The sequence below is a fragment of the Echiichthys vipera genome (assembly GCF_963691815.1).
Source record: "Echiichthys vipera genome assembly, chromosome: X".
Lineage (NCBI taxonomy): Eukaryota > Metazoa > Chordata > Actinopteri > Perciformes > Trachinidae > Echiichthys > Echiichthys vipera.
Genome location: NC_139825.1, coordinates 36,171,658 through 36,187,539, shown reverse-complemented (window position 1 = coordinate 36,187,539; position 15,882 = coordinate 36,171,658). Strand labels below are relative to the sequence as shown.

The following is a 15,882-nucleotide window of genomic DNA, read 5'->3' as shown; positions in this document are numbered from 1 at the left end:
TATGTATTTGGATGTGTGGGAGGAAAACCTTATTTGTGATGGAGGAATTGCATCCCTTGAATCCAATATTACAACTGTAGTTGGATTATTATTATAAGTGTTATTTTGATGTCACTGTTTTGTATTTTGTGTGTTTGTTTGTATTTGGCAGTTGTATACCACTATAAGCAGTCATTGAATAATTACTTACTTACATTCTAAGTTATGAGCTTTTATAATAATGATACAATAAATAAATAAATAAATAAATAAACAAAAGTAGAGATTATAGTAAGAATGATGAATTCATAGATGAGTGAGTTAAGACGGTATATAATGATGGGATGATAAATCACGTAAGAAGCTTTGATTATGATGATGTATAGTAATGATACTACTACTAATAATAATTCAATGGGCTGATGTGGGTGGTTGTACACCGCTCTAAGCATGCATGCATACACACAGACACACACTCATATACCACATACACATATTGTAACATTTCATCCTATTCTGTTTATTCTGTTCTCTGCACTTTGTCCACTGTCTGTATTTGTAATCCACATTGTGTGATGTATTTGTCCCTCATGTCATCTTGTCTATGACTTAATAAATAAAAAATAAAAAGTTATGAGCTTTTGTTTTCACTGAACTAATCATTAATCTGAGACCATATAAAAAAATAGTTAGTTGAGATGGCTAATCTCTGCCTAGTTTACAATATAAGGCGATAGAAAAGATTGGGACCCCTACTGGTGTGCACCTGAACACCATGACATTGTGATGAAGATTCCCACTACACAATTTGCACATACATGTGTTTTACAAGTAGAAAGTGAAAATCAGCATGAAAGGAAAAATGCATAATAAGTTTTGTTTTTTTTATTATTAATGAATCACTTCCACCATGGAAGCGGATGCATAAAGACATGGGAAGAAACAAATGCGACAGGCATAGTGGGCCCAAACAAAAACAGCAACAACACGGGAACTTCCACTGATCAGACAGCAGCTTGATCATATACACATACTTTCAGTTCCTATTATTGCTCCCCAGTCCAACAAAAAGAGTTGTGATACAAAGTATGAAACCTATTACAAAGCAAAAACACCCAGCCCCCTAAAACCTTGAAAATTAAATGACACGCAACTGCAGTAAGGGTCAGTTACTTCTTATTTCACGAATGTAACCAAAAGGTTTCATTTCTTTCAAACATGATTTTGCTTGTTTTTAGTTCATCCATTAAGTTAAGATGCATTAAGCCCGACCACAGACAAGGATATCAGTTTAAACTGAGCAAAAGCTATTACCTATGGAATGTTGAGCTTACAAATATTTTTGTGGGTCCATAAAGCTCACGTTGTATAATTCAACAATTTGTCTGTGTAAGTTGAGGTTATTCACATCAGAGAGATGCATCTTAGAGATCATTTTAATGTGGAGCTTTCCCCAGCCAAAACCATTTACAATTCAGATGTTTACAGACAGCATAAAACACTGTATAGATGTAGTAAAAATACAGTAAAAAGAAAGAGGAAAGATTGAATTCTACAGTAGTCCTTGTCCCTGGAGATGTGGATGTCTGCCTGCAGCTCAGTATGTAATAGTCCACTGCTTGATGCTGGCGTCATGGGAGGTGGTGACTAGAGTGTGCTCATCTACCCAGGCCAGGCCACTAACATGGTGCAACCGGTGAGTGTCTGCAAACATCAAAGCATAAACAACCTTGTTACAAAGATGTCTTAAAGTCAGAGAAAAGTGTTAAAATTATTAAAATACAAATATGTGCAGCAGAGTTCAATTTGTTCAACAATCAATACATACTGAGCTATGACCTCAAACAATAACAATAATTATTAAATATATATATATATATATAAATAAAGATTTTTATAGAATCAAATCCTGTCTAAGTCAAATTCAAGCACTTCCAATGTGCATTTTCAAGTTTTTCCAGCACCTTTCAGTTGTGGTTCATTACATATAGATATTGAAAATGATTATTTCACCTCTGTTTTCTATTCAAATCACGTTAAAAGAGATGTTATTACGCTATAAACACCAAAAAGTTTATTAATACCAGAAGGATAGGAAATTAAATTCGATTTCTTTTCTATAATTGTTTGTTGTGGAAAAAAATTCAGATACAATTTCAAGGATTTTCAAGCAATATATCCAAAACTCAAGCACTTTTCAGACCTTGAAAACATAACATTAAAATTCAAAAAAGTGTAAGGATTTCATGCACCTGTACAAACCCTGTCATTCTAATACAGTCATAAAGTCACTGCTAAAAAAAATAAAAAATAAATTTTAAAATAAATCAAGGTATATATTTCTTGAATGACTCATTTATCAAAAACAACATGCGTTTGTTTGGCTGCACTGTAAACAAATAAACTGGTTGCTTTGCTGCTTTATTTTTGTCAAAGTAGCCGCTCAAGGAGTCTCTGCAGTAGTAGTACACAGAGCAACTTCCAAGTACACCGATGTATACCACTCAGCAAGTCAGGCATGAAAACGGGTATTATTCAAAAGTCTTTGTTATTAATGTAAAGAGTATAATAGGCCTCAAAGTGCCACAGCCTTGTCAAAAACAATCCTTAAATGAACAAACAACCAGAGGTTTGCACTCAATTATTGGACTTAAGTACAAGTTTGAGGCTCTTCTCCTTTATTTGAGTATTTTCTCTTCATGCTACTTTATACTTGTGCTCCACTATAAATCAGTGGAAATATTCTACTTTTTATTGCACTACATTTATCTAGTTACTTCAGTTACTAGTTACTTAACAAGGCTTACAAGCACATATGAAACATTAGCTAATTCATCAAAAACTGGACTGTGTTCAGCAGGAAAGTCGTGTTGAAGTTAGCATGATTTTTCTGAAAATGCCATATCAACTTATCCTCTTAACACACCGGCTTCACGGTGACAAAAACAAAAACTTCTGTCCATTTTCTAGTGAACTGACAGTTTTCTGTGTCAACCTTTCTTTTTCAGAGTAGAAAGAGACATTGTGGTGGTGATTTAACCAGACTGAAATGATTACAACAACAACAGAGCGGAGCTTGGCAAGCTTCTGCCAAGAGGATTCAGAAACCCACGAAGAAGAGCATAGCGGGAGCGTTGGGGCCGCACGCCTACAGGGAGCAATTGGAACAACTCTCCCAGCGCGCCAGGATTTGACGTGCTGAGATCAGAGAGGACAGCAGTCAACATCGGCCACTACGGCCATGAATTACTGTTTCACACAGGCTTCTACTCAAAGGGCCAGGTAATATTCTATCGTTCCTTCGCACCTTCGTAGTTCACTGATAATCTCTGGTATACCTCCATACCCCGCCATAAAAAATATTTTCTCATCGTATCTACACGATTCACATAGGTTACCTATTTTGGTTTCAAAACAGCCGAAAGGTGAGTGATTTTCATGCCAGATGAGTGAATGCACATGTGCTTTATGGCCTACCTGGGAGCTTCATCCTATTGTCTGCATCACCGACTGTCCAGATATACACCATCATGTCCATCCCACCAGTTGCAAAGTGCTCATTGTCAGGGGACCAGGCCAAAGTCACTGGTTTGGCATGGTGACCGTAAAACTCATTTTTGACCTGGTGAAAAAGAGAAATATTTAATAATATCTAATTAATTTTATTTATTTTTTAAAGAAACTGCTAAAGGTATTGGATATTAAGTTATCCACAATATGTACAAATATAGGACAGACAAATGTTTACCGAGTAGTCAGCCACAGTAAAAACTGTGGCAACTTTTTTATCATCTATGACAGCCAGATAGGCTCCGTCATTGGAGTAGGCCATGTCTGTGATCACCCCTTTAGGCGCCAGAGTTTGGCCTTCATCCTTCAGACTATTGCCCTGAATGGAGTACAGATGGACCTTCTCATCCTAAGGAGAAAAAAAAGAAATTAATCAAACATTTAATGTCACCAGGGAGTGATGATAAAGAGTGTGTTTCCTGTGATCTTCCCTTTAAATTAAAAATCATTATTAAGCACCAGGACCAATGATGCTATTTTCCCCATAAACTCAAAAGCATTTTCTGGGAAAGATCAAAGCTGACTAAAATCATGTTAGCGAGATAATCTTTGTTCTAAGAATTCAACTTACTGCTCCCCCCACTGCAGCAGTAGTGCCCCCAGGGTGGATAGCTCCAATCTCTGGTTCATAGTCGAGATTGTCCAATGTGAAGACTTTCTTCTTATCCTTCAGCAAGACAACCTTGAAAAAGCAAGCGATGACCAATAATGCCGTCAAAAAAGGACACGACATTTGCCAACACCAAAACCATAGAGGGTTAAAATATCAGGCCTTGGAAAAGCAAAACATGCTCACAGGGGAAACATTAAACTAAGAAAGGCAAAAGGCATTACCTGTCCGATGCATATAGCCAGTGAAAGCCCTCCTGCTGCTACAGACACACTTTTAGGCTGGAAATCCATCTTCACCACATCAGAGGCACTGAAAATCACCAGTTATGGTTACTTATATGATAACTAAGCATTGTAACGTTTAGAGATGGACATGTTTTGGAATTCTGAAAGTCAATATTCAGTTTGAGATACAAGAAAACAAATTAAATAAAATAGACTCATTGATACTGGCCTTATGAAATTCCTACCACTGAACTGTATATAAGTTGAACTTTTATTTTCTTTAACTGCCATTTCCCCATCCATGTTATACTTAAACATTCACTATTCACATTACTGTGAATGGCAGAATTGCAAAGAAAGGTCTATAACTACATGTTCTATGCATTGTGACGGATCAAGTAGCAACACCAAGGATCACTTTTTACTGATTTTCTACGTGACATATCACTAGGCATCGGAATATCCACCCATTATCGACAATCATAAAAGCTTAATTCAGTAATTCATTTGTTTTCTTTCAGACGACTGCTCTCCTAAGACTGACTTCCATTATCATTGACATACAAAATGCAGAACATCCCCATTAGGTTCATCTCATAGTAGTTATCCGCAAAGCAACAGGTAATGACCCCCACCTGTACTCCTTCTTGTCGAGGTTGGTGTAGCGCAGTGTGTCATCCATGCTGCATGTCACCAGCTCGTTTGCTTCGTCAGTCACCATCTTGCTCACCTGGTTGCTGTGGCCCTTTCCAGAGAAACAGTCATTCTCTCCAGTTTCTGCATCCCAGTAATGTGAGGCATTTGTTAAGGGGGAAAAAAACTGTGGAAAATGCAATTCTGATTAAATTATACAAGGAATTTCTAAACATTTTGTAGAGTATCAGGGAGCAGATATCTTGAGTTAGCTGGGTTACTACATTTAGTTATATGTAATATGTCAATATATTTATGAAATTGAAAACTATTTAAATAGCTCTACGTGTTAATCTACATACAGTATAAAGGTCACTTCTTTGACTTATAAGTGACCTTTTTTTGTTTTGTTTGTTTAAATCAGTGAAAGGATATTGATGTGTCCATCATGACTCCCCGAGTAGATGTATGGTCTCCCGTCCTTTTTATGAACTGTCACACATTGGATGGATTTGCTGTGACCCTGTAAGATCGGCAGGTACATGTTTTCAAATATACATAAGAACATTTCATGTAGAATATTAATACCTGTGCTGGACATGAACAGGTGCAGTCACAAGATTTGACAATACGGATTATTACAAACTTCTGTATAATTTACATGTGCCAATTTATGTTTCACAAATGCCAATAAATGTTGGCAAAAAGTTCAAAATATGTCAATACTGAACATGAATAGCCAGAGTCTGACCTTGATCGTGCGTATGGGCCGGTCAGGGCTGTTCTTGTCCAGGTAGTTGATGTATCCTGACAAGGAGATGCTGAGGAGGTGGTTGTTCTGCCACAGGCAACCCAGCTGCTGGTCTGTCACATCCGTGCCCAGGTTGAAGGTGGTGACGGCCGTACCAGCACCAACATCCCAGAGTTTCACGGTCTTGTCCCCTGAGGCAGAGATCAGTTGGGAGCTGTCAGGGCTCCAGCTGACCTGTGGAATTTAAAGCAGGGGGGCATTGACAAATATTACAAAATATATTATACAAATATATTAATATGCATGTGATCAAAGTTGGAAATTTTATGTGAGAAGTGTCCCATCAATGTTTAGTACAAATCTTATGAGCATGTGTTCTCCTAGAAAAAAAAAACAGCAATATAAAACCTACTTACAGCATAGATTCCTCCTTTGTGGGCTTTCTCTCCACCCAGTGAGGTAACAAGCTCACCTTTTGTTCCGTCGTAGAGGAAAATCTGTGGAAATTACACTCATTAGAGAGACGAGGAGCACAACTACAACTAGACTTTTTGATAATTTTTTATCTGCCACTTTGCTTGAGAAATTCCTATATTTTACCTGAATTTCTTCAGTAAATATCATAGTGATAGGAAATTATAATCATCCTTTAAATTTTTAATATGGTTACACCGGGTAATTCAACACTCACCTGGCCATCAGCGCCAGCTGTGACAAACTTACTTCCATCTGGAGAGAATCGAACACAGTTGACAAACTGGCTGTGGTCCTTTAGCAGTCACGGGGGAGAAAGAAAGGAAGAGTAAACAGTTAATTTTAGTATTTTAACACACACACACACACACACACACACACACACACACACACACACACACACACACACACACACACACACACACACACACACACACACACACACACACACACACACACACACACACACACACACACACACACACACACACACACACACACACACACACACACACACACACACACACACACACACACACACACACACACACACACACACACACACACACACACACACACACACACACACACACACACACACACACACACACACACACACACACACACACACACACACACACACACACACACACACACACACACACCATTTTAGACCATCGGGGCTAGAGGTCAGTGTTACGTTATGTGCTAGACAGAAAACCAACTGCAGACTGGAAAAAAAATTCAAAACAACCCACAATGATTTTAAAGGACAAAATTTGGTGCTCAAAAGTGTATTAATGCTTCTAGAGGAAAGGCCCACTTTAAGAATGTGACTCCCACATTCTGCAAGAATTTGAGGTTATGTAATATGGAAATAGATAAACAATGCAACACTGTCAAAATCAACCAGGGTGTGACAGACTGGAGCTGACTGCAAGGCCAATATCTTGTTACTACTAAGACTGCAAGTTGAATATGGCATTTAGCCTTTGATTCAACTTATCCGAAAAATCACAAATACCTAAAGGCGAAAAAAAGCAAATGTTGATCCCTGAAACTCACACGTAATGTGAACTTGAACTTGAAGGGAGGTCCCTCGAAGAAAGAGCCAGTGGTGTCATCACTGGCCGTGGCAAGGCGGTAAGGGCGTTTCTGCCTGATGTCTACACTGTTGATTAATTTGCAGTGGCCGGAAACATCCCCCACTGAGGAGCCAGAGTCCCACAGGAAAACGGCTCCAAACCTACAGCAAGACATGAACATATAAACAATCATTCTAGGTTTCTGTGAGGTTTGAGAGGAATAAAAACAACAAAATATACACAAGTCTACAAGTTTCCCAGGATTAAATAAAAACACAGCTTGAGCAGAATATTGCTTCAGGCCGACAGTCACACTTATAATTAGGTTATGGTTTTTCATAATTATTGGACAGTTGCCCTACATATTTGGTAAGGCAGGCAATGTTCCATCAAAACACCACCTTGGCATGTTAAACATAAAAATATCTAAAGCAATGCACAGACTTGTTTACAGTGGGCATTTCTGATGGCTAAAGGACCAAAAACATGGCCTACATGTATGTGAATGCAGACGATACCTGAAGACTGACATTCGGAACTTCTACTAGTGAATAAGAGTGCACATGGAGTGTCTTCACCGGGGATGTGTGCTTCTGCCAACTGGGCCAGGCGTCATTTGAATCCACGTATGCAAGGACTATGTTTCTGTCCTAACTCCTTTCATTTCTTGTACATGTATGAAACAGCCTCATACTCACTTCTCCCGTCCGTCCCCAACAACAGCAATCCTCTTGCTGTCCTCGGTCCATGCAATGTCCTTGACCTTGCCTGACAGAGGGGTGTACTCGTACTTGAGAAGGTGCTCCTTCTGGGTGGTGTCCCAGATACGGATCTTTCCTGATGCATCTGAAGGATTCAATTTTTTTATAGTATTAACATTACTGTGGTCACACAAACAAACAAACACACACACACACACACACACACACACAGGATGTTTACCTCCAGATGCAATGTAGAATCCACTGGGGGCATACTTGGCAACAGAAACTGGATGGGCATGTTCTGTGTAAATGTCTGCTATAGCCGGATTCTGTAAGACAGAAAATGTGAGATTGCAGGTCTGCAACTGATGAATGTAAATTAGGCGGTTTCCTTCTAAAACAATTCTGTTTTAGTCTTATTTTAGGGTTTGGCCAACATATTGCTTATGATAACACTGTACTCTTTAGATTAATTGAGGTGACACAGCAACTCCAATTGACACAACTATGTGATTGTGTCTATTGGAACAAGTAATGCGAGTGAGCAGCCTTATTTCTAAACCACTAACAAAAAAAATGAGATGGTAAAACAAATAAATTAGCATAATTAACACTGATACAATGATACAATATAAGTCTCTGTATCCTACCCCATACGTGCAGAAATGTACATGAAAATGGCACTAAAAAGAAATAAGAACCTTGAGCTTGGAGATTGAAGACTTGCTTTTAGAAATCCACAAACGAAAATCACACTTAACTGAACTAAAGGGCCTGCTAAAGCTAAGGAATGTGAGAAAATAACGAGTGTTGTTAATGCCATGTCACCTGAGGGTTGTAGTGTCACTTAAATAAAAAAGAAATGGTTTGATGTGAAAATGTATCAAATAAATGTCTCGCCACAGCAAGGCGATCGATGACTGCAATGGGAGACGGACGAGAGAAAACGTGCCATAATAGGTGATGGTGCACTATGAGGTATCGCAACGGTTAGCAACAACTAAAATGTCATCATGACTAATGAACAATGGCCAAAACTCAGATCAGTATAAATAAATGATCAAGCGTGCAACACTTTTTAAATATGGCGTTTAAAAAGATGAAAATTACTTCAATGTTCCTGATGATGACACACTTCCCATTGGTATAAAGGAAGTTTTTGCCTTTGGGATCACCGCCAATCACTCTTGCAACTCCCCTCTCCATCTGTGGGAGGCTGGCGAAAACATGTTCTAAAAAAAATGAAAAAAATAATAATAATGACATTTGGCAAAGAATTAAGGTTAATACAACTTAAATGAGCAACTCTAGAAAAAAAAGTATCAAGCTGAAATATCCAATAAGAGATTGAACTGCAGTCAAACGATACTGCATTGTTCATAGACTGCTACATGAGCCTGAAATCTTTCACAGCTCTTTTTCCGAGTGCAGTTATCAGCATTTAATCATAACTCATTCTGTTGACTTATTTGTTGAACAAAGCCGCTAATCACATGAGTTAGTGTCAATAAGAAGTCAATTTTTCTAAAAGAAAATAAGATGGGAGAAAGACAAATGTGGCATCTTTAAAGCGTATGCAATGTTTGATTTAAATTGGATTTTGAACATGTTAAAAAGAAAACAAAAAAGGCCATACAGAAAATAATATTACACAACTAAAAAGCATAGAGATACACGAATAATAAATACTTTTTTTTACATGTCCGAAAAAGGAGTGGGAAGAAGCATTCTCTTATTTAATCCCGTCCCCTTTTCCATAATTAACTGTTAACAGACAATGACACTAACGGTTGCATGCCCGGAGCAAGTAAAAATAATACTCGGGCAAGTTGAGCTTGTTTCTTGGTTGCACGAGCGGGCAAGTGGATTTTTGAGGGATTATTGTTAATATAAGATTATTATATAAGTGTTTTATAGACTCCGGAACAACATATTTTTGGTTAAAACACACAAAATAGATATATTTGCATTGAGCAGTGTGCCGCAGCCAGCAGCTCCTTCCTCCTCCACTTCACTGCGGCCTGCGTGTGCTGACAGTCTGCGGGGTGTGCCCTCAGTTTCTCCCTCTAACTTCTGGTTGGTGCTAAAATCTGAGCTAGGGATGTAACGATGCATCTGGAGACAGTTAAAATCTATTAAAATGCGCGACGATTTAAATTGGTTTGGATGAAAAATGAATCAGATGGCGCTATCTACTTTTGCTTTTCTTTGTTGACGTGCGAAGTCCGTCGTCTCATCAGACAGCGGAGCAAAGATGGCGGCGGCCGCACCAGGACACGCTGGTCTGTTTTATACATGGACACAGCAAAAAGAACGGCCAGATAACACAAAATGGCGCCCCATTCATTCCTATGGAGAGCAGCTCAGTGGCGCAGGCCCATGAGCATATAAAAAAGAACAGACCGAGGACACAAAATGGCGCCCCATTCATTCCTATGGAAAGCTGCTCAGTGGCGCAGGCTCCCCTAAGGACGACGCCATTTTGCTTCTCGTGAACGCGGGAGGACTTACCGGATGTAGAAATGCACGAGCGCCAAGCACGAGCGAGGCTGTCTCGAACTAACGAGGCCTTTTATTCTTTAAGAGTATGATATTTACATTTTCTTTTTTTCTGTCCATGGTATCAATGGCTTGGTAGTTAGTAGATTGAGTAAATGTTGTCTATATACGTAGTTTATTTGAATGAGCCGAAATAATATATAATACATTCTGTAATAACAGTATTCTTTAGTGAGCTTTTTTAAATTTTTAATCCCCTGACTCAAGTGTGCCAAAATACCATCCATAGAAAATAGAAATTAGTTTTACTTCCCTGTCCTGAGTAGTACCATGAATATAACTGGAATTGATATTCATATCTTTTTTAGAAATAGTACATCTACCAAGTACTAACTAAATAAAATACCACAAGTAGGCCTATTTAGTATGATGAGGTTCCACTACCCATATTGTAATACTCTTAAAATTGTACACCGGCATAGACTACATAGCTAAGGAAAAAAAGTGTAGTATATCAAGTTATGTTTATATTAGTCTACTAACAATGTTAGGAAGTGATGTACCATCATCTCCTATAATCAAAACGCCCGATCCTAAAACAATATATATTAATTTCATGTAGGTCATGCATGGTAGAGAAACCTTTTACTATGACCATGAGATAAACTTTAGAAAAAACATCAGACACAATGTTTTAAAAGTTGGAGCAGTAAAGTTGTGCCTCTGCCGAAGCCCTTCCACTGGGATTTTACAGCGACGGAAAATAAGCTTCTGAATGTGTTTCATTACAACTCTTTTTCGCCACGCACCCTCTTTCTCCTGCCCATAACTCCGTTTTGGTCAGGTCTAAAATTATAAAACACATTTTTTTCAGTAGAGGGTCTGAAGATAATGAGCCTTACGATTTGTATCTAAAAAAAATTTGGTGGAGCTCTCCTCTTCCCCACATGCATGGGAGTGAATGGGCGAATATGCTTCAGGGCACAGGACCACCACTTAAACATGCAAGTGCTGCAGTACCGCGCTTGGCCGCTAAGCGACACAAACTGGCAGCGGTGTGGAGCAAGTTATTACGTTGGTCATTTCAGGAATAGCTCAGTACGCTATGGAGAATAGTCTGCGTGTGCAGGTGAAGAGAGAGACGGAGGATGAACTCAGCAGACGGCTTTGGTGATGGTCAGAGCAGAGAACAATTTATTGGTCAAGTTTTAGTAAATATTTCATATTTCCTGACGCTGGTTTGTTTCTGTAAACAGCGCCTCTGCTTACAGAATGGTATTCACCATTTGTACGGGAATATAAATAACCTGAGTTCTCTGTGCTCATGTAATCACCATATCCTGAATATGATCATAAGCCTCATAAACTGGACATTCATGTCCATGTTAACGCACTCATTTGTGAATGTGCAGAGATCTCAGCTTCCGAAAATAAAGATATGCTGATATAACTTTAAACGTTAAATTCTGTTAAGTAATAGCTTTTCTGGTCCAGCTGCAGATGTGTTAGTTAGTCCCTTTTTTTGTAAGGCACCTGGCCTGCTTATCCAAACAAATACGTTGATAAAGCAAATGAAAAGGCAATGGTGTCTGTCATTTCCGCCGTGGTGCCAAAAAGTTATATCAGTCAAATAAAAAAGGTATTTCTCCAGATCAAAGGGACTGGGTGGCTCTTATGTGTCCCACATAAATATACACAAGTAAAATAGATGTATTATCACATATACGTCAGCCTGATGATGACGCTATAAGCTGCAAACACCATTGTGATTATTCTATTACTTTACGTTAAGAAACATTGATGTTTAAAAAAAAGACATATCTTTGCCATACCCACTGAAATGTAGTTATGCATGTTTGCATATTATGATCCAGATAAAAGCAGTACACGCGATATAGGTTTAACAGGCTGCGTCAGTGGACTAAATCACTTTTTGGCATGATGTTACAGTTAATGTTTGTTTTAAGAGTGCTGAAGCTAACATTTAGCTGAGCCCCCCAAAACCAGACCAAGTGCCTGGCAAAAAGAGGCCTGTTCACGATACTGCAGCAGGACCAAGCGTGAATGCGTAAATTTGTTGATGACTGGAACGTGGAACTTCCATGGGTGCAGCATGAAGCAGAAGATGGAGTTTTCCTGTGCAAAGTTTGCAGTACATGTTGATTTGATGTGGTCAGGATGAGACTGGTAAGGAGTGATTGCATGTGAGAGATATCGCTGGTAAAAGGTGTAATTAAATTATACTCATTATTGTTTAACAGGCTGTTGTTTTTATTCGTGCAAGTGAAGATGACTTTCGGGCAAGCAGAATATGACCTGTACTTGCCTGATGGGCAAGTGCTTTTGGAACCTTTGAGTCAACCCCAGCAGCTTACTCTGTCTTACATTTATTGTATTTCTTTATTATTATTTTTTCCAAACTGAACCCAAAAAAAGTTTTAACTTTACTAGAGATGCACCGATCCAATACAGATACCTGAGAATGAACCGTATACCCTGCCATGTGAGTGAAGGTATCAGGCTCGACATAAACATTTAGCCTTGTTTAAAAAAAAAGTAAGACATTAACACAGATATAAATGTACTTAATATAATTTATTAACAAAAACAAAGTGTACATTAGCAGCAAAAATAAATAAATAACACTTCCATGTAAAGTGCACTGCAAACATATATTCTAAAATGTAATATGGAATATAGCAGCTGCCTGAAACCCAACCAACAATGGCTTAATTAACTTGTTGTGTGTGATATAAATTTCTTTTTAAAGAAATGACTGGATCAGAATGCTGGATCGGCCTCATTTATCTGATATTCAATCCAGCTAATTAGTCAATATCGGAGCTGATACCCGGATCGGTGCATCTCTAAACTTTACTTATGTATCTTCCAAAACACAAGTTATTTCACATATATTCATATCATATAAATCAGAAAACTAGCATTTATTTAATCTCACCAAAAAATATAAACTTATTGATATATTTTAGTATCCCAACAGAATAAAAATCAGTTCGGAATTATTAACTTAATAAAAAATAAGAGTGAAAAGGGAAATCAAGAATAAAGAATCCAAAGAAACAAAACAAACAATGAAATACCATGTGCATAACAAAAAAGGCTAAAAATCTAAGAACAACAATCGAAAAGGATACACATGCACTTCCTGAAACTGACAGAAGTGCCTCTGTCTGGACATGTCATAACAATGCGATGTGAGCACAACTATTTCCTGACTGACGTTAGCTCACCAGGCTAATGCTAACTTCAGTCTGTAACGAGCTGCGTTAAGAGCCAGATAGCATCATCACAACAAACCCTTACCTATTAGACACAGGTGTGTATTAAATGCGAATGAATAACTGCCAATGTCGGGGTTTTATCTCTCGTGTGTCAAAATCATGCAGCTATGGGCGAGGCTAGCTAGCTGCCCTGTCTGACTAGATCGAGCTGCTGAATAATGTCGCCAAAATAAAGAGTTTCACTGCATCTTTTCTCTGCCATTTACATTTTTAAAAAAAACATACTTACTCAGTTCATACGGCATTTTCCCTGCTGGTCACTTCCTTAACGTTTGTCTTCACAAATGAATGAAACAGTGTAGCTGAGCACTCCCTGGTCACACAAACACGGAAGCGAGTGCAGCGCTCCTTCTGCCTGTCTGTGCCCATATATAGTCATCTCAGACACCACGCTGCGGCTGTCAGCCACCGGCAGCGCACACGGTGAGTGATCCCTAAATACGGTCTTTCAGGCTCCAAGGCAACCGTACCAGTCCCTAGTCCAGTCTCATGTGCTATCATTTTTATTTCTTTTTCTTTTCCCCCCTAGTGACCTACTTTTATGTCTTGTATTCTATGTTTTTAAAGTTTAAGTTACGTTTTTTTTGGTATGTTGTTTAAAATAAAAATTAAATTAAATTATTGCATTCAGATGACAGAGCTCAGCCTTTGTTTTTCAGAAAAATAAACGCTATTCATATTTTATTTTTCTGTCTCATCTTGAGAAGGGCCAAAGGGATGACCCTCTCAGCCATTGCAAGAGAGGTTGGGCATTCAAATTATTGTATTAAGTATTGTATATTGTTTTAAATTGCAAAGCTGTACTCTTATTGAATTTTATATTTTGCATTTCTGATTGTAATGTACCGCTGCTACGATGACCTAATTTCCCCCTGGGGATAAATAAAGTTATCTATCTATCTAAAGTCTGTGATTTCAAGAATATCGAAACTTTACAAGGACACAGATTCATTTAAGTCCCCCAAAAAGGTCAAATGTTTTCTCTTTTTTGTTGTGTTTATAGACATACAGCAAATTGTGTTAATGTGTTAAAGATAGGATATGATATAAATATGAAGCCATTCATTATATTACAATATTATATAGTTGTATATCCCTATTCCTTTTCGGACATGTTAAGTTAGTATTGTGTTTTTGTTGCTTTAACTTTTAATGTTTTATTAGATAGATAGACAGACAGACAGACAGACAGATAGATAGATAGATAGATAGATAGATAGATAGATAGATAGATAGATAGATAGATAGATAGATCTATTTGCAACATATGGCAGTATATGGTTGCATCTTAAGTGTTGTTAAAAGATCCTCTGGGTATTTTAAATATCATATTTTAGAAAAATGTTTGCTGTATGACAATGTGTGATAGGAAAAATAGGGGTCTTTATTCTGAGAGGAGGGAATGCCTGACAGGCGTAGCTCAGGGCAAAATGTTCACTAATTGTTAAATGCCCCACTTTACCCCCAAAAAATTCTGCTAGAATGAATAACCAAATTAAATGTCCAAGAAGGTATAGGGGTACTATTTAAGTGTCAGAGGGTACTGGCCCGTTGGGCTACTGTTTGGTGATGGTGAATTTAAAACCTGATGTCATCCTGTGTGTCAGCAGAGAGCAACACTTGCCTGGAAAAAGATTGGGAATCCCCTGACCTATTTAGGATGGACCCATTTCAGAGGATGGCAGCAGCACCTATAATGTTACAACAATACAAAATGATATAGGTTACATACTCAGAAAGATTTGTGAGTGAGTGTGAAAATGTGCCTCCCCAGCTAGACACAGGGGCACCACTAGACATTTCCGGGGCCCTGAGCTCACCTCAAGAACAGCTCTACACATTAAATAACTGTAATCCCAAGCATGTAATCCCAGTCCTGTCTAGCTCTGGGCCCCATGGATCATTCAAAGTAAAGTGAACAGTTTACGCTTCTCAAAGGTTGCATTTACTGCAAGATTGTTGTATTCTGTTGGATTTTATTGTACGGTTTTCCTGTTTCCTATTTTGTACATCTCTCAAATCTCTAATTCATTTGAAAATCTCTAATC

General features: G+C 38.2%; 1 protein-coding gene across 1 annotated transcript; it reads right to left on the bottom strand.

The window, feature by feature from the left end:
- Nucleotides 1–863: 863 nt before the first annotated feature.
- wdr1 (WD repeat domain 1) lies at nt 864–14,186 on the bottom strand. The gene is made up of 15 exons (XM_083938490.1): nt 14,064–14,186; nt 9,144–9,265; nt 8,272–8,362; nt 8,028–8,175; nt 7,310–7,490; nt 6,462–6,539; nt 6,187–6,267; nt 5,771–6,004; nt 5,453–5,542; nt 5,022–5,206; nt 4,384–4,471; nt 4,121–4,231; nt 3,728–3,898; nt 3,457–3,601; nt 864–1,683 (listed from the first exon to the last, which is right to left on the bottom strand). The coding sequence occupies exons 1-15, from the start codon at nt 14,077–14,079 to the stop codon at nt 1,577–1,579; spliced, it is 1,848 nt and encodes a 615-aa protein (XP_083794616.1). The 5' UTR covers nt 14,080–14,186; the 3' UTR covers nt 864–1,576.
- Between the last annotated feature and the right edge of the window lie 1,696 nt (nt 14,187–15,882).

Bases quoted from the DNA above. Each gene is read 5' to 3' on its own strand.
- wdr1 (XM_083938490.1), bottom strand. The intron at 3,899-4,120 runs GTAAGTTGAATT...TTTTCTCCTTAG, and splicing joins CTGCTGCAGTGGGGGGAGCA to GATGAGAAGGTCCATCTGTA. The intron at 3,602-3,727 runs GTAAACATTTGT...CTTTTTCACCAG, and splicing joins TTACTGTGGCTGACTACTCG to GTCAAAAATGAGTTTTACGG.